Raw genomic sequence first — 18026 nt, 5'->3', positions numbered from 1 at the left:
ATTCCATCGGTATAATATTGATTTCTGGTTTCCCTAAAGCCTCAACTCATTCACCCCTCCTGAATTCCTCGCCCAACTTTTTATATCGAGCAGATCGATGGTAAAAAAACCCACATTTTAAATACTTTTGCATGACATATCCCACTGCCCCTTCTTCATCAATCTTGTATCGATTTCCATTTATCCCATTCATAGACGTCTTAATAGTCTTGACGGAATTCGCATAGCGCGAAATCGATCATGATCACCTCAAATCCATCCTTCAAGTTCCCACGCACTATAAAGCTCCTTGTCTTAACATCCTCATCAAGTATTCCCAGATCACCGATAAGATTGACAATTCGAATGGCATCTTCGCAGATGGCCTGCCAGCTTTCTCTTGGGGTATATTTGGCAATATCGGTTAATGGGAAGCCTTCGATATATTGTAAAAGAATTCCAGGAATATCGATATATTCGCTCCTGAGTTGAACGGGGCGGGAAACAGGCATAATAGTGGATGCGAGTAGTTGCGGGATATCGGTTCCTTGAATCTCCTTCAGGTAGCTATATGCCTGAACCTCTGTCTTATAGAGATCTGACATATGATCGTGAAGATAAGTTTCGTCCATAGCCGCACTCCATGTACTGCCTTCAGGTGTTTCACCGTCGTTGATCTGAGTAACGAAATCCGATGCACCGCCATCGAGGATAAATTGATGATACTCCATCTCTGTGTCTAGGGTCCAGGGCCGAATCTTTTCGTCTTCTCGAAGCTGCGTTGCAAATCGCCGATCGAAGAGCTTCAAAATCATATTGCCCTGCAATCCTAAAGTGGAGCAGGTCATCCGAATAAGCACCACAGAGGAAAGAGTGAACGGCTCGAAGGCTTTAATGATATTGGCATCTTCCGTTGCCTCCAAACCATCTGCTGTCTTCAAGTGTATTTTGATCACGTTTCCAACAGTATACGGACAACTAAAACGATGAGTATGAGTATACTCCTCTAGAGTTCTCCAGACTGCGGGGTTGGGGGGGGGGGGGGGGGGGGTAACGTACTCGAATTCATGGGTCATTGTGATTAGATGTTTTCGCCGTGATCATGCCACCGAGAATGTTATTTTCGGGAGGATATTAGTGATAGTAGCATATAAACTTGCGTAGTGATTATAATAAGTCACACAGGGAAAGGAGGATGGCGGAGCTTAGGAACTCGGCAATACGGATAAGTAGTAAAATTGGCTTATCTCTAATGTGCAGGGAGATGAAAGGCGAGGGAAAAAAAAGATTGTCGTCGGTTGGGAGGGGGATGGGGGGCTATATACAACCACGCACAGGCACGCACGGAGAGCGGAGGCGCTAAGCCCAAACGGGCTTATATAGGCAAAAATTCTTACATTCTCCATACAACATCCGATATGGTGTAATCCAGGGGGACAGCGGAAAGACTATGGTTCTGCGTGGTGCTATAAGGGATAACCGTGGTGTTTCCGTATAGTCGATTTTGTGGATCTAATTAGGACTAGTGTCGGAACAGTGCTACATGTCTAAATAGGTTTAGCGCGTGATTCTCGACCCTTCCTACATAAGCCCGGCGGCTTTATCAATAGTAATTGATTGCCAAATTTAGATATCCGCTGGAAATTGACTTTACCTCGCTGTGTTTAAGTAGCGTGAACTCCCCATTCACTCATATGGCAATCAAGCTCTGCCCTTCACTTTTAGCCCACCACAATCAAAATGGCCCCCCAAAGGTCAGAGAAGCGGATAAGAGACTGGAATGCGTTTCTCCTCCAGCCGGATCCAAAAGTCACGACTAACAAAGTCGGATCGACAAAGGAACGGATAAAGGGAATTCATCATAACTTTCAGAAGTATTATACTTTTATCTAATCTGTATACATGCTTTAGCTAACTAAAGAATATAGATGGGTACAAGAACTTCCAAATAAAGACTACAAATATTGGCTCGAAAACATCACCCTGAGGGCCATCCAAGGGTTCTTTGAATGGTATCTAGATGAGCATAACATAAACTACAGGTCTAGCTTCATGACAATTGTGCGCTTTTTCAGAATATACTGGATGGATGAAAGGGGCGTTTGCCTTCCTTACCAACTTGGGAAAGATATTTCTTCGGTATGATTTCTATGATCTAATCACTAACCAACTAGACTCCCTTCTAACTTAATAAGCTGGCACAATCAATGGCCATAGAATATGAGCTCGACAAGACTGCCAAGGAACAACCACCATTTAGTATCAACGAGGTGTTCGTTGTCACGCGTCATTTAGTGGCCGCTTGCGATATAGCATTTCCCACGTTCCGGGTTCTTTTCCAATTAAATACACTCCGGAAAATGATGGTATCTACTTCAGCCCGACCTGGGACCCTTGTGCTATCCTCCTGTTACAAGGAGGAAAATGATGCGCTGAAATGGAAAGATATTGATCTTTACATGGTGAAGCACCCCGAATATTCTAATGCCCAAGTTCTTCTTATGAGGGCTAGGCACAGGCTCAACAAAGGAAAGAGAAATCAAGGGGCTCCGTGAGATCCGGTCTTATGCAATCATTCACAATTCTTTCTAACCATCTCTAGGCCTACATTCACTTATACCGAAAGAAATGACAATCTCGGGCTTTGCGTTATTCAGGACATACTTATGTATGCCTTTCTTGATGACGCATTTGCAAGCCAGCATATCAAATGCCCTCGAGATATTTGGCGCTTTACAACCGTTCCAGACCATCGCCACAGCACACCTATTCATTTTAAGGATAGTGTAAAAAATATTCCTATTTTCAGGCGCGCTATAAAAACAAAACTCGGGGCTTGGACTACTGACTGTAAAGTCGGCTTTTCATATACTCAGGCGCAGGAATACGAAAAAAAAGCTAGTACACAGGCTGGGTTCCCAGATGAGGGATCGCTCTATAAATACCGGAAAGGTGCAGCTGAAAACTTAAGTATGTCTAGAGAAATCTAAAGTGAATGGAAACTATGCTAATAATATAGGGAACCTTGACGAGCACTCCCGTAATATAATTATGGGTCATCGAAAAAGCGCAACTTTCTCGAATTACATGTCCGTCTTCAATGACACTCAATCGATTTTTATGCAAACTCCGACTAGGGATTCTTTGTTGAATCTCGCTTGCCATGGAAATCTAACACGAGATGCATCAGCGCCACTTCACCTGAACGATGAGCAAAAAGAGTCTATCGAAATGGATACCGAGCTACAAGACTTGAAAAGGGCGGCTAAGTCGAGCAAAGATGAACTCATATCGGAATTTCATAAATTAAACAAAGCGGAGGAAGCCTCCGATCCGCGATTCCGTGAACTGAAGCGATTACAGCAAGAAATCAGGACGAGAAGAAAGAAATTAGTACGCCAGGCCCAAAAGGCTGCCCGGAAAGAATTCTTCGATAGTATTGGGAACCAAATCATTGAGCAAAACCACCATGGTACTCCGATTACCTTCACACCAGACGTCAGTCATATACAACCGGAAAGAATAGCCCTTGCCGAGCTTGAATTCAAGAACAGGGATGTCGATACCATTGATGATACGGAATTGATTGAAGACCGCATTCGATCTCTTGAGCTACGACTGAAATTGAACAGCCTTCATATGCCGAAGGCCTTGAAAAACCGAGTTGTGTTTAAGGATGGATTGAAGGGAGAATTGAAAGAAGTAGTGGTCCCCACAGAAAGCTCGTCTGGGCTAGAATGTCCTGTGTGTCTGGGGAGCACTGGCTTGGATCCCAATGCCAGGCGCTACAAGTACTCACGAAAGGATGTACTTCAGGCTCATTTCAAGACTCATCGCCTACCATTCATATTTGAAAAGCGCGGTCGGAAATGCGATTGGCCAGGTTGCCCTGAAGTCTTTTTCACACTTGCGCGATATAAACTTCACCTTGCAAACATCCACAAGATTCCTTTATAAGATTTTTTAATTTTGTTGTTGATAATATACTTGACCGGTTTAAGATTCCATCAATCATTATCTAGTTAGAAGACTGTCTTTTATATGAAACCTGAATGTAAATCAGATGATTTGAATCATTTGATCTTACATTACAAAAGCTGACAAAACAGTGTTTTATAAACATACAAGGGTCGCTGAACTGGACTCAATGAGATAGAGATAGAAAATAAGGAATACTTAATGGAAATGAATATAGGATAGATGATGGATTTGGTAAAAGGATGCTTGGTAAAGGGAACTTAGGGAAGTATAGGAAAGTGGGTCAGAATAGGAAGAATGGGTAATCCAAGCCGGGTTCACCGCTTCCCTCATCCGGTCGCCACATCGCACCCCTGCGGAGCAACGAGACCCAACCGAATCGTAATTCGCCTGACATACAGGTCACGTGGATGGCACGGTTCAACTTCCAGGAACCATAAAGACATTCCACTAAATCCCAACGATCACATCCTGTTATCATTCGCTTATCTCCGACAAGGTCCTGGGATCGAACCCTAGTCTGGTCATATCTTTTTCTTTTTTCATACCCTCAACCCTTAATTGGCATACTGATGAGTCTGCGAGGCCCCCAGCCGCATGTTTACTATACAGTCTATACTACTTATTACGCCTAGAACCTGGAACCTTACATAGTATCCATTATAATGTACTTTCATGAAGTTCAAATTTGGCATAGCTAAAGTATGGTTGGCCAGCAAATTCAAAAATGCTGAACTTTCCTGTGAGGCCTTAAATATAATTTCAGAATAGGTGTTCCGCTTAATGCATAAAGGTCCTCGAGGTTGACTGTCAAATTGTCATGTTTCCCCATGGATAACGATCAGTGATTAGTTGAGTAAATGTTCTAGATCTAAGAATAGATATTTGCTATCTAAGAATTTTTCCTTCAGCTTTGAACAGACACGAGGAATCGAGTCTACAAGGGAAAGGAGGGCATGAACGCAATGCAGTAGTATTGAGTGGTGCAAGGAAAGAAAGAAGAAGAAAAGGAAGAGAAGAGCTATCTACAGGGAGATGGAGTAAGAGTACAGATCATGTGATCAAACAAGCTTCAGTACCAGATTCTTAGGCATAGCTAGACATCCTTGTATCTGGCCAATCTCCTGTCCCGTTATACCACTAGCGAAGCCACAGGAGGAACTCCCCACATAGCAAGGAAGGTAGATACACCGGATAGGTTGGTAGCCTGAGAGTCGAGACCCATTGCCACTATTGCTGACCTGGCTGTTTGTCACTATTATAAAATTGACTTGCTAATTTGACTAACGTCGTGTGGGAATGCCCTTTCATCCCCATCTCCGAGGTACACAGGAGCCAAGGCAGATTCAATAGACGCTAGGCCATGTATTATGCAGCTTATGCAGTTTTGTTTGCGAGAAATCATAGTCTGCCTTGGGCTCGCCAGGCTATGGAAGAAACACATTCTTAGAAGGGCATGTGGATCCATAGATGCATCTGCCGACGTGATAGCTTGCTTATGGGTTTCAGACTATCCTCTGGGCTTTTAAGTGATTGGCAAATGGAGCTGAATTGGTGATGAGCGGCAGTGCAGTGAAACTAATTACAGACTGACCTGCAGCATCCGCCGTGGTGTGAGTGGATGCGAATGGTCCAGATGCTGGGTTATGGCGTTTCTGGGCACCGGAACGATTGGCAAGTAGAGCCCGGTATTGATGACGCTAAATCAAGGCTGACCGGAATGCAGTTTCTTGAAATAGCCTGCTACATGGATGGTTGTTGAATAGAAACCCTGATTTGCGATGTGGTCATGTACTGCTGCCTTTGGTCCCCTAGAGAGACTCAAGTGTTGCTGGTCAGAATTCCTGGGGCGGTCAGCCAGAGATAGATAAAGCAATGGGCTCGCACTTTCAGAAAGATCAGAATCTTTATTCCTTCAAACGCCAAACATCCATTCTCTCATATTCTGATGTCTCCAGTCCAATCTGACCAAATGGCCGAATGCTTTTGTGAGAATCCTTAAATAATGATCCTCAATTCTTACTAACTGAAAATTCTAAAATAGTTACTTATCCGATGCACATGGACTCTGAGCCAGGTAGTGCGAAGACCAATCCTATTGTGATTGAAGATGAAGCCATTATTTCAGAAGAATCAGTCAACAGCGCCGTTGGCCCTTGTATTTGCTGTACTAAGGAGGTGAATGCCTTGATTGATTCTCCGAATTGGCCGCTCCCGAATGTGGAGGAAGAGCTAAGTGAGGATATTCTTCTTTCTCTGGGTGAATGGGGTACTCAGCAAGCTGAAATGATGAATTCTGACATCTCAACTGGTGAGTATGGTAACTCTTTTTTCTTTTGCCCAGACGGCTACTGAAGCTCGATTAGATGAGCTTGGATTCCTTGTCGTTAGACGAAGAACCTGTTCTCCTATCTTGGACATTATCAAGGACCCCTATGATGATTCTACTTCTACCCCCATAGGTGTGGAATCTAACCCTTTTGTAATCTATATTGATGACGATTGGTGTTCTACCCCATGCACTTCCCAAGCGCATACCGGAGTTCCGAAGAATGACGCAGGATATCTCGACTGTCCTCCTACGGAGGTCTTTAGCCCACCTGTCACATCGATGATTCAACCGAAGATTGAACCAAAAGATTATGAACTGGTTTCAGCCTATGCCCACTATTCCGGGTCTGGCACACAGGCCAATCCTATAGTGATAGGCTTGCCTTCGGATCTTCCACCCCACACGCGTGATGAATGGTGCGATTCGACAGCCACCCCTGTCTCTGATAATGACACTGAGGCCATGAATACACCTGATTTCTGGGCGAGTTTGGGACACGAGTATGCAGAGACGTACACGGCTGCAACATTCGGACAAGAATCTTGGGAACAAACAAATACCTTGCACCCCAATGTTCAGGAAATTTATGATCAGGAACCGGGGGCAACGGTGACTTCTTCTTCCAAAGATATCAGTCTTTTTTCTAGTTGTGAGGATAAAACAGGTAAGCTTATAATCAAGGCGCCTCTCTACCTGTCAATTTTGACTAATTCATCCAAAGCATCCGAAAGAAAATATGATAGCCTGGAAATTCATATACCGCCGAAGCGCAAACTATCCGAGAACGTTCAACCTCGCCGGTCGAAGCGCAAACTATCTGAAAATGTTCAACCTCGCCGGTCGGCGCGTCTGGCTACACTTTCGAAGCATCTGGCTATTACAAAGTAATACTGTATCTTTGGATTGAGTCTCTGTATTTATTCGATGCAGTTATATGCCACAATTTTACCACACTCCTGACCCCAACCTTGGAAGTAGCTTCCTGCTAAGGTTGTCCGGCTTAGACCGTGGTAGCAGCTTCCAGATGTCCCCAGCGGCTTACTTCGCTTTATTCTGCCCCTAAGACCCAGTCTTCAATTTGGTTCACAGTACGGTCAAGGTGAACAACAAATTCGTGTACATTTTGAGCAGCCAGTCGACGAGCGGTATTACACTTGACAGAATCGCCTACAAGCATTAGCGAAACTGAAATCCAAACCTCGGCAACGCGTGGTACTTACTAGAGCTGCACGTCTCAAGGAAAAACAAACTCCATCGTAGTGATTCGGAGGAAGCGTGGAGCTTAGATACAAGATCAACAAGTTTCCTTCGATCAATCGTAGTCGTAACGGCATCTCGATAATCCTCAATAACAGTTGGCATCCCAATACGCATGATAACCGATTCTTGCGTCACAAGGTCATATTGCTCACGCTCAGTAGAGCTTAGTAGTTGGGAATTTGCCATGGCGTAAAAGGTACTGATAATATAAAGAATATACCACATTTTAGCTAGCCTTGGAATGATTCAAATATTTGAAGGTTGCTTGAAAATTGATACATATGTACCTATCAATATCAACATTTGAACTGGCCTGGGAGGTCGGTCGGGAAGATATATATAGACATCAATAGTCAATACAGGAAATATGTAAGCTCTTGATACTATGCTTCTTATAGCTAGGCTATAATATAAATATTTTTCTATTTTAAATTTTTTAATGTTTAACTTTCAAATGTTCCTTTGGCTCTTGGTGCTATTCCTATTCCAGCTAGAAATATTGAACCTTTAAGTGTTCGGCGGCTCTACAGTGCTAGTTGACCTAAATTATTACTAATGCTACTAACATTGAATCACCTCCACCCATCCCAAAAATACGTATAAATAATTCAAATGTTACGTGTGGGATTTTTGGTTTTTCTCTTAACAAATTTATCAAGATGGAAGATTTTAAGGAAGCAGAATACTGGGGCCCCCAAGAAGCTCTTTCTCTCTCTTCTCCAGAAATAAAGACTGCCCAATCATTTATGCTTTCTGAGTATAATCATCCCACTCTCTCTCCAGTTACGGCTACCGAGCCTGAAAAGGAAAGTGGTATGTGTTGGGCCAACAAACATACATTTTGTCCTCCTTCTGCACAAACTCCCCAGCATGATGAATCATGTCCTTTTCAAGAGTTCATTCATGATCACAAGGAGGGCAAAAGTAAATCAACCTCTGAAAACACATCATCTGAAATGGATCAGGATGATTATCGGGGACTGGGAATAAGTCCTCAGCCTATCGCCAATGGACCAAACAGAAATACCTTTTGTCCCTCCTTATCGGCAGCTGAGGTCACTCAGTATAAGTCTGGGGGGTTCTCCTTTGCAAATAGACCTATTACAGTCTTTGAGGAGCTCGAAATGCTCCGTGATGAAATTCGCAATCTGCACTGGCAGTAAGTAATCTCAAGCATGATGACTTACAAATCATCTAACTCCAAATTCTTAACAGTCTTTTCTCGATGAAAAGCCACATTTCTCATATATCGAATTTCCTTTTATATGATTTTAATCCGTGGATGTCAAGCGTAGAACGGTCGCTTGGAGATATTTATGACCCACCATCTGTATGAGTGAGATATAAGTCTTTTGTATTCGCTCTGTCTTGTTTACTCTGTTTTTTTCGCTCTGTTTTGTTCGCTCTGTTTTGTTCGCTCTGTTTTGTTCGCTCTGTTTTGTTCGCTCTGTTTTGTTCGCTCTGTTTTGTTCACTCTGTTTCATTCGCTCTGTTTCATTCGCTCTGTTCTGTTCGCTCTGTTTTGTTCGCTCTGTTTCATTCGCTCTATTCTATTCGCTCTGTTTTGTTCGCTCTGTTTCATTAGCTCTATTCTATTCGGTCTATTTTATTTGCTGTGCTTTGTTTGGTCTGTTTTATATACTGTTTTTATATTTCCTCTTTATAAATATGCTCTCTTTGCATTTACAACTGTTTCAATAAGGATTATCATCCATTAAAACATCTTGTCCAGGCCCTTGCCATAACTCCCACATCCTGGTTTCAAGATTGAAGCGAGGTAGCTCAAGCCCAGGCTTTTTCATCTTTGGAAACACAGGGCTTGTAAACTTAGTTCCTGCTAATCCGTGACAAAAGAAAGCAAGTTGCTTTCCTTTCACATATTCAAACAGATGGACCAGAGAACTGTTTTTTAGACAACATCCATCTTCAAAAGACTCAACTATAGCAAACCATCTCTCGCTTAGACCCTCAGCCAAGTTAAGGAAATGTCTAGTATCTTCATGTCGAAAAAATAGCGCTTTCTGAGATTCCATTTCATAAAATATGATCGCTTCATATGATGCCGGAATGGATTTGTAAAGGTCTTCGGGTGTCAAGTGAACTGTGCACTCGCACGATTGAGTGGATTGCCTGGTTATAACAATCGGCGGAGAGTCCAAGAGCAGTTTCTCGGGAGTGTTATCTGGAGGAGAATCCAAGTGCAGTCTCTGGGGATTGTCTTGTGCAGTGTCTTCTGGAGCGGTGATTTGGCAAATTTTGCTGACAACAATATCTTCATCTCCAATCATATCTTCATCTTCCATTATATCTCCCTCTCCAAGCATATCACCACCTCCACCCATATCTTCATCTCCATCAACTGGAAGTTGGAGGGGCTGTTGATAATCTTCTTCAATAGTCTCGCCGCTATGTAGGCCTGAGTCTTCTTTAAAGTCACAGAAGAATAGGCGGAAGGTATTTCTTTTCACTGCGAAAGACGTCATGTTTTCTCGTGCAGACTGATCAGATGAGTAGATGTTGTCCAAGAATAAATATTTTCCATCAGAAAAGAATGTCTCTGTATCTGTCATTCCGCAGCGGAGTTGAAAAGACCAATCCTCAACATTATCCCAGCTATGTGAAGGTATCTCCTCGTTATTGCGTGGAGCGACAATCGAAGCAAGTATGGAATTAACTTTGCTACTAAACATGGAGACATCACCTTCTGTATAAATGAATGATTCAGGCGGCCGTAGGCGTGTTAGGAGACCACGGATTGCTATTAAGTCTGAGTGATCTGCTCGAGGTGTATCCCGATAGCCCGGAAGTCTAAACCCAAGCGTGTGGACAAGATTGAGGAGCTTTTGTGTCAGCTCCAATTGCTGCGGACATCGAGACCTAGAAGCTTGACTGAACCCCAAAGGCTGTGCACCGGTCAAACCGCAGAAGTGACGCATTGCAAAGAGAAATAGCTGGCGGTATGCTGACCAGAAGCCATACTCTTCCGACTGCTGTCTTTGTATAAAGCTATTGTCTGAGCACTGGATTTGAAATTTGCTCCCTTGGGGAGGCATATAGTACTGATGTAGTGTCCGGAGAATCGAGCCTTTGGAGTTCTTCGGAAGGATCTTTTTCACAACATCTGTCATTGCCTTGATATACTTCGTACTCTCCAGAAAGGTTCTAAGAGACGGAATGACTCTGGGATAGTTCAGAGCTGCATCTAATAACCTCGATCGTAGTTCAAGGCTTTTGGCAAGAGGAAATGCCGCTCCATTTTGAAATATCTCGTTGATATATCGGCGATCAGCTAATGAAAAGCAAGGACATCGCCCCTCCAGCATCTCTAGTGTACCTGGGTCAAGGATGTAAGGAGTATTGGATGTGAGAATCTGCCATGCGTCATAGATTCCTTGCAAGGCATATGTGAGTTCCTGACAGTGTTAGCTAATTATTCTACAAACGATGATGTCAAGAAAGGATACTGACTTCGGGGCAATTTAGGCTCGGTAGATGGGTTCCCATATACCACGAGGTCCATAAGGCTGGGAAACATAAAAGCTTATCAAGCCTTTGACCTAGATGGCGAAGCTCTTTTTGATTTGCTTTTGGCTCATAGATCCGGCGGAACTCGCGGCATTTTGTCACAGACCACCGTGCTAGCCACTCATTGGCAGCCATAGTGATACCCTTTTGCTGATAGTGGCGGATATTGCGAAATATCTCTCCATCACTGAATGTCCGTACCTTTGCTTCATACTCCCGCAGCCGTCTACGGCAACCCTCATCAAGCTTATCCAAATCATATAAACAGAAATTCCACCATATATCAGTTGGTGGTAACCATTGCTTTGCAGCGGCAACTCGATGTTGCCCTTGAAAGCAACAAACCTGTAAGCCCTCGGGTAGATTTATGACTTTTGGATCGTCGTCAGTCTTCAAGTCTTTGAAAAGCTGTATATCAGATTGCTTTAGAGCACAAGGAATCCAGGTAAGCGGATCTAGCCGGCGACAGCCTTCATATTCAAAACTATGTAGGAGCTGTTGTGTCTTCGACTGATCGTATGCCTGAGCGCCAAAAGTATCGATATCTTCGAAGAGGAGTTGATCGAGTTGCTTGATCTTCACATGGCCAACGAGTGCGGATGATAGCCTACGAATGATCTGCAGGTTTTCATTCATGTTGGAAGTGAAGACCGGGAGCCTTATGGGGGTTGGAGGATGGGGCGATGGCCCCTGATATACCTAAAAACTGTGACCTTCCTACGAAACCTGTGATCCTGAGATATTGGGAAGCCGTGGCTTTCCTACGGAGCCTGTTATCCTCAGATATTGGGAACCGTGGCTTTCCTACGACGCTCGTGATCCTACGAAGCCTGTGATCCTACGAAGCCCGTGATCCTACGAAGCCTGTGATCCTGAGATATTGGGAAACCGTGGCTTTCCTACGACGCTCGTGATCCTACGAAGCCCGTGATCCTACGAAGCCTGTGATCCTGAGATATTGGGAAACCGTGGCTTTCCTACGACGCTCGTGATCCTACGAAGCCCGTGATCCTACGAAGCCTGTGATCCTGAGATATTGGGAAACCGTGGCTTTCCTACGACGCTCGTGATCCTACGAAGCCTGTGATCCTACGAAGCCTGTGATCCTGAGATATTGGGAAACCGTGGCTTTCCTACGACGCTCGTGATCCTACGAAGCCTGTGATCCTGAGATATTGGGAAACCGTGGCTTTCCTACGACGCTCGTGATCCTACGAAGCCTGTGATCCTGAGATATTGGGAAACCGTGGCTTTCCTACGACGCTCGTGATCCTACGAAGCCTGTGATCCTACGAAGCCTGTGATCCTGAGATATTGGGAAACCGTGGCTTTCCTACGACGCTCGTGATCCTACGAAGCCCGTGATCCTACGAAGCCTGTGATCCTGAGATATTGGGAAACCGTGGCTTTCCTACGACGCTCGTGATCCTACGAAGCCTGTGATCCTACGAAGCCTGTGATCCTGAGATATTGGGAAACCGTGGCTTTCCTACGACGCTCGTGATCCTACGAAGCCCGTGATCCTACGAAGCCTGTGATCCTGAGATATTGGGAAACCGTGGCTTTCCTACGACGCTCGTGATCCTACGAAGCCTGTGATCCTGAGATATTGGGAAACCGTGGCTTTCCTACGACGCTCGTGATCCTACGAAGCCTGTGATCCTGAGATATTGGGAAACCGTGGCTTTCCTACGACGCTCGTGATCCTACGAAGCCTGTGATCCTACGAAGCCTGTGATCCTGAGATATTGGGAAACCGTGGCTTTCCTACGACGCTCGTGATCCTACGAAGCCCGTGATCCTACGAAGCCTGTGATCCTGAGATATTGGGAAACCGTGGCTTTCCTACGACGCTCGTGATCCTACGAAGCCTGTGATCCTACGAAGCCTGTGATCCTGAGATATTGGGAAACCGTGGCTTTCCTACGACGCTCGTGATCCTACGAAGCCTGTGATCCTACGAAGCCTGTGATCCTGAGATATTGGGAAACCGTGGCTTTCCTACGACGCTCGTGATCCTACGAAGCCTGTGATCCTGAGATATTGGGAAACCGTGGCTTTCCTACGACGCTCGTGATCCTACGAAGCCTGTGATCCTGAGATATTGGGAAACCGTGGCTTTCCTACGACGCTCGTGATCCTACGAAGCCTGTGATCCTGAGATATTGGGAAACCGTGGGTTTCCTACGAAGCTCGTGATCCTATGAAGCCTGTCATCCTGAGGTATCGGGAAACCGCGGCTTCCCTACGAAGTCTGCTTGAGTCGTCCCGGCCCGTAATAAATCAGATCCAGCCTGTATTATTTATTAGACTAAGGAAGAGTAGAGGCCAACCTTTGCGTTAAAATAGTATGTATATGTCTAGCTAAGAATAGAACAAACAAGACTAAAGAGTAATCTATATTCTTCCAGTATATGCTGCTCAATCAAGCAAGTCCCGGTCCGTACATCAAAAAATAAATAGCCAAAATTGTGATCAAAAAAAGCGACATGATAAGCTGCATAGAATGGCTACTATCAGAAGACGAGACAGCTGTACCAGTCTTCTCTGGAAAAGTAGTAGACTGGTATGTAATCGGGAGTGTGCTGCACTTTGTGAAGGTTTCCGTTTTGGTAAGGACAACATATATGGTTGATTCGATTACGCTTCTAGTTGCGCTGGAGAAGCTGCTAGAAGATATCCGAGCTTTTTGGCTAGTATGTATAGATGTCTGGGTCGCATGAGGCTTCGGGGTCAACGGGATAGAAGTCCAAAGTTTTGGTGTTATCCACTGGCTAGAGTGAAAGGCCGGTGTACATTGGCTGGGGTTGCAGCTCATCTGAAGAGTCGGTGTTGTCCACTGGCTAGATTGAATTTGTGTCGCAGTTGGCGTATGAAAAATCCCACCAGACGGCGCAACTGGAGCTGTTTTCGTAGCCCTAATATAATTTAGCGCGTTGTAAATTATACATAAAAGATACTTCACATCTTACTGGGAATGGGTAATGTGGACCAGACACATCAAAAAGTAAATAGTACGCATATTCAAAGATAGTATATGGTAACTTAGATAGAATACTCCAGGGAATATTTGAGCATTTGAATCAGAAGGGTCAAGGTTAATGGTTCATATATATCTCTCTACTCCACGGTTTCTGGATTCCGGGCCATGGTTTTTGACCAAGAGGGAAAAAGCATGGACTAAGAATTAGACAAATGACGAAAGCGTGGTCTTTTGCCCGAGCCAAGCGAGGCAGGTCAACCCACAGAAAGACCCAGAAAAACAAGAGAGGAGACAACAAAAAGTGAATTGATATATTGCGTTGCTGCTAAGCATGGAGCAGACGACTGATTTAGAGTTCGGAGATTCTGTAAATGTACGATAGGTTTGACCATGCATGGGTGGCTTGCCTGTTATGATGTCAATTATAAAGGCAAGAGTGGCAAAGACAGAAGACCCCTCAAGCTCCGTTACCGTTTGAACAACTGAAGAAAGATAGCAGATCTGCGAACGCATAACAACGCAAAAGTAATGTACGTAGATACAAGATTCAAGAACCTAATCAGTGATTGAACTCATAATAAATCATATAACTAGACTATGAAACAAAACTAATACTTGCTGTGCATTCAGTCACATCTTCTCTTCAAGAAGCTAGCACAGTCCTTCCAATACACCCAAGCTTGCTTCCACGAAATACAAGAATCTCTATCCAACGCCATCTGTGCGCATGCCAATTCCGATAAGTACACTGTCCAGAACTTGTTGTACATTGGGATAACCTCAAGCAACACGCAGATGAATTTATATATTCGAACTCCGATAAGGCGTTGGAATGATATAGAGCCATGGCTTGCCATACAGAGGTACCAGCGGAGGTCTCTCCACAGCCGATTAGGGAGATGGAATGCCCCCATCACATAGCGCTGTCTAGTTTGTGATGGTCTATCACGCATTAGAAGAACCAAATATATTGCCATAATCCCATCTAGGGATTGGGCGATAGAGCCAGCTTGCGTTGGCGCCCATAAGGACTGGTCCCATGAAGCCATTTTTCCAACTGCTACCAGATTCACTCCAAGATCCTCAAAAAGATCACCTGTACTCTTTAGAGAGAGATTCTTCAGGCTCAAATGTTGTTGCTCGGGGTCGGAAATCCCGCCAAATAGTGTTCGATTGAGAAGTTGGCGGGCGCCATCGAAATGGTTCCGAATGGTCGAATAGTCAGCAAGGTTGAGATCCTGGGACCGTATTATAGCAAAATAAGCCATAAGAATAGATGGGACTTCTTGCTCATGGCGCTTGGATGCTTTGAAGCTATCCCAGGAGGTATATGCAGTAGCAAAGTATATAATGATATCGCCTATATCTTCAAGATCTTTCCTTGGTGAAAACTGAGAGAACTCAGCGGTTCCGAAGTTTGAGATGGTGACTTGAGGTGCTTGCCATGATGGAGCTCCAAGCGTAAGTATAGCTGGATTGAGATTTCCATGGGAAACCGAGCGAGAGTGTATCCATTCAAGTCGACAGATAAGCTGATGCGCAAATTCTAAGAGAATTTGCAACTCGAAGTACCGACCACCTTGATTAAAGATATGCTCAAGCGGAACTCCGGCCATTTCCGTTATCATCATCATCTGCCCGTGGGACTTCCCGAACCAGTGAAGAGCAGGGATGCCAGCACCACCAGATAAAGATCGCAAAACCTTGGCCTCTGAACTCAAATCTGGTGAAGTGTTGCTTGACTTTAGAATCACTTTTTCTAACGTCTCACAGTGATATCCTGTTTAAAAGCAGTTAATATAGTATTCAATAGCACGATTAAGAGGCTTACCTTCGCCCATAGCCTGTCTATCCGGCCATCGCTCAACAATAAACGGACCAATATGATCACTCATCTTGGATACTTTGTAGATTTCCGGCCTATATGGATAGACCTAGGTATTTAATACCAACCAAGATTATGGGAAGCCATGGTTTTCAAAAACCATGGTCTTGTTACAGGTAGCGCGCGAGTAATAACATAAATACTATTGGCAGACCATGTTGTGATAATCAATGGCATAAGCGCCCTGAAGCTTCTACTAAAGATAGTTTTGATTATTTATAAGATCTATAACTTCCTTTCAATATTTACTTCTGACATGATTGAATCTTCAAACCCAATTCATCATGCCCAGAAAAAATCCTACTCCAACCTCATCTTGGCGTCAGAAAAGAACGGAAAGAGGCCCCTGCAATACGGATAATAAGAAGACCGTAAAAGCAAATCGCGAGAGATTTCGCCGACAGAAGCTAGGGGCTTTCAGGAAAGCCAATAATATCTTTATCGATGGTAAAGATACCGGGCGAGATCGTCATGTTTATGTTCTTATAATGGACAAGACAAAGTCCGGTCATCGGTACACCACATACAACTCACACCCAGACTTTGAATGGGTGCCCACAGCTGAAGATGTGGTAAGTTTCGGAAAAGAGGCGAGGGTTGATTTTATTCTGATGAAAATATCCAGACAGAACATTGGCCGCAGACGGAGGAGTGGGATCCATCTTCATTTACTGAAGGGACAAAGTCCAGCATCCCGCGTGAACAACCCCGGAAGTCCGTTCGAAAGACCGTTTATATCCCCCCTGCACCCTTGTTACATATTTAAGACCTGTGGAAGTTTTTATGTTTCAAACTATTTTTTTGCCAGGAATCATTCCTCGGAGTCAATCTAGTAAAACCTTCGCTGTCTAGCCCCTCTGGTAATTCTAGCCCCTCGACGTCTTTTACCCGGCGGCACTTAACTTCCACTCTTACGGAGTACTCCGTTAGTAGTTACTACCCCCCATGTAGCCGAGCTCTTGGTGCTATTCCTCTTATCGCCTAGTGGGATTTGGGGGCCGCGGTAGAAGGATCCGCCGAATGGATACAACATGACTCACGAGTCATGGATTAGGCCCGAGCGCTGTGTAGGAGCCTCAATGGGTAGAATCTTTATACCTTACTACTTCTAGTTAGTAAATTAGTAAGATCACCTAGCGCGGTATGCGCTCGATATCACTGATAAAACATGTGGCGAGCCCTGACTCTTGGTACCTTGCCAAATATGGAATAGCAACCATTCGACATATGCAAGCAAGCTATAAGCTGATGTCTCGCATTCCTTCCTTCCTTGCTATCATTACTTCCACAAAATGGGGAGACGACGTGCTTGGGCATTTGATGAAGTTTACCGCTTGCTGCAATTGCGGGAGCTCTATCCAGACTGCACCTGGGAAGAATTATCTGTCCATTATAATTTCGGCCTCCCAAGTGATAGTCAAAGATCTGTACAGGCAGTGAAGAAGAAAGCAGGTCAAATCCACCTTCAACACGTGGTGGATGTCGGGTAATTGCTCCTCCCCGCAGTTCGCTCTATTATTTCCAAGTTCTAATTTCCGGATTAGGTCACTTTTCTTGCCCCATAATGTTGAAGGACTTACTTCGAATGAGCGATATCTCTGGAATGAAGGTTTGTTCTAATTTTCCAGCTCTTTATAATTCCACCAGCTAATAGGTATATCTACCTAGACATTGGGTCTTAGTGAGGCAGTGGCCTGGAAAAATATTGAAATATTTACATAGCCAAGCACCAGCACCCACTATGCGTGTTTCCAAGTCAATATCTACTTACATACCTACGGCCACGCGTTTGATGATTCTTGCACCCTACTTTATCTCATAGAACTAGTGGTATATCGTCTCTTCTTCCAAGTTTCAAGAACAAGTTGAATACTTATTCCGCGGCCGCGCTAACAACTACTGATATATTTGAGGTAAATAAAGAAATCAATCCACGAGACCTGCTGGTAGAAGATAATTGAATCTGTCGAATGAGTGACTGAGGGTACCTCATATGCGTCGTGCTACGCAAAGTATACAACTATCAAAGTTCGAGCTACGTTAGCGCCAAAAGATCTGAACTGGATGCGTGTAACAGTTACTGG

The 18026-nt window shown here is 44.3% G+C and overlaps 7 protein-coding genes across 7 annotated transcripts; 3 read left to right on the top strand and 4 right to left on the bottom strand.

The window, feature by feature from the left end:
* Positions 1 to 200: 200 nt before the first annotated feature.
* On the bottom strand, positions 201 to 1055 carry N7466_007320 (uncharacterized protein; the record flags this gene model as incomplete). Its single annotated transcript, XM_057166709.1, has 2 exons — positions 201 to 957; positions 1039 to 1055. The coding sequence occupies 2 exons, from the start codon at positions 1053 to 1055 to the stop codon at positions 201 to 203; spliced, it is 774 nt and encodes a 257-aa protein (XP_057019750.1).
* A 664-nt stretch (positions 1056 to 1719) lies between these two features.
* Positions 1720 to 3936, top strand: N7466_007319 (FluG domain protein; the record flags this gene model as incomplete). Its single annotated transcript, XM_057166708.1, has 6 exons — positions 1720 to 1853; positions 1908 to 2118; positions 2175 to 2530; positions 2582 to 2763; positions 2836 to 2949; positions 2999 to 3936. 6 exons carry the CDS (start codon positions 1720 to 1722, stop codon positions 3934 to 3936), a joined length of 1935 nt encoding a protein of 644 aa, XP_057019749.1.
* Positions 3937 to 6012: 2076 nt separating this feature from the next.
* On the top strand, positions 6013 to 7177 carry N7466_007318 (uncharacterized protein; the record flags this gene model as incomplete). Its single annotated transcript, XM_057166707.1, has 2 exons — positions 6013 to 6268; positions 6420 to 7177. 2 exons carry the CDS (start codon positions 6013 to 6015, stop codon positions 7175 to 7177), a joined length of 1014 nt encoding a protein of 337 aa, XP_057019748.1.
* Positions 7178 to 7337: 160 nt separating this feature from the next.
* N7466_007317 (uncharacterized protein) lies at positions 7338 to 7735 on the bottom strand (the record flags this gene model as incomplete). Its single annotated transcript, XM_057166706.1, has 2 exons — positions 7338 to 7456; positions 7510 to 7735. 2 exons carry the CDS (start codon positions 7733 to 7735, stop codon positions 7338 to 7340), a joined length of 345 nt encoding a protein of 114 aa, XP_057019747.1.
* Positions 7736 to 9243: 1508 nt separating this feature from the next.
* On the bottom strand, positions 9244 to 11710 carry N7466_007316 (uncharacterized protein; the record flags this gene model as incomplete). The annotated part of the gene is made up of 2 exons (XM_057166705.1): positions 9244 to 10962; positions 11018 to 11710. 2 exons carry the CDS (start codon positions 11708 to 11710, stop codon positions 9244 to 9246), a joined length of 2412 nt encoding a protein of 803 aa, XP_057019746.1.
* A 3274-nt stretch (positions 11711 to 14984) lies between these two features.
* On the bottom strand, positions 14985 to 15952 carry N7466_007315 (casein kinase family protein; the record flags this gene model as incomplete). Its single annotated transcript, XM_057166704.1, has 3 exons — positions 14985 to 14999; positions 15122 to 15837; positions 15889 to 15952. 3 exons carry the CDS (start codon positions 15950 to 15952, stop codon positions 14985 to 14987), a joined length of 795 nt encoding a protein of 264 aa, XP_057019745.1.
* A 478-nt stretch (positions 15953 to 16430) lies between these two features.
* N7466_007314 (uncharacterized protein) lies at positions 16431 to 16708 on the top strand (the record flags this gene model as incomplete). Its single annotated transcript, XM_057166703.1, has 2 exons — positions 16431 to 16514; positions 16568 to 16708. 2 exons carry the CDS (start codon positions 16431 to 16433, stop codon positions 16706 to 16708), a joined length of 225 nt encoding a protein of 74 aa, XP_057019744.1.
* Between the last annotated feature and the right edge of the window lie 1318 nt (positions 16709 to 18026).

This window comes from Penicillium verhagenii (assembly GCF_028828195.1).
Source record: "Penicillium verhagenii strain IBT 33310 chromosome Unknown utg000007l_segment0_segment0, whole genome shotgun sequence".
In the NCBI taxonomy this organism is placed as follows: domain Eukaryota; kingdom Fungi; phylum Ascomycota; class Eurotiomycetes; order Eurotiales; family Aspergillaceae; genus Penicillium; species Penicillium verhagenii.
The sequence above is the reverse complement of the archived record's forward strand: the minus strand, read 5'-3'. Positions and strand labels throughout refer to the sequence as shown.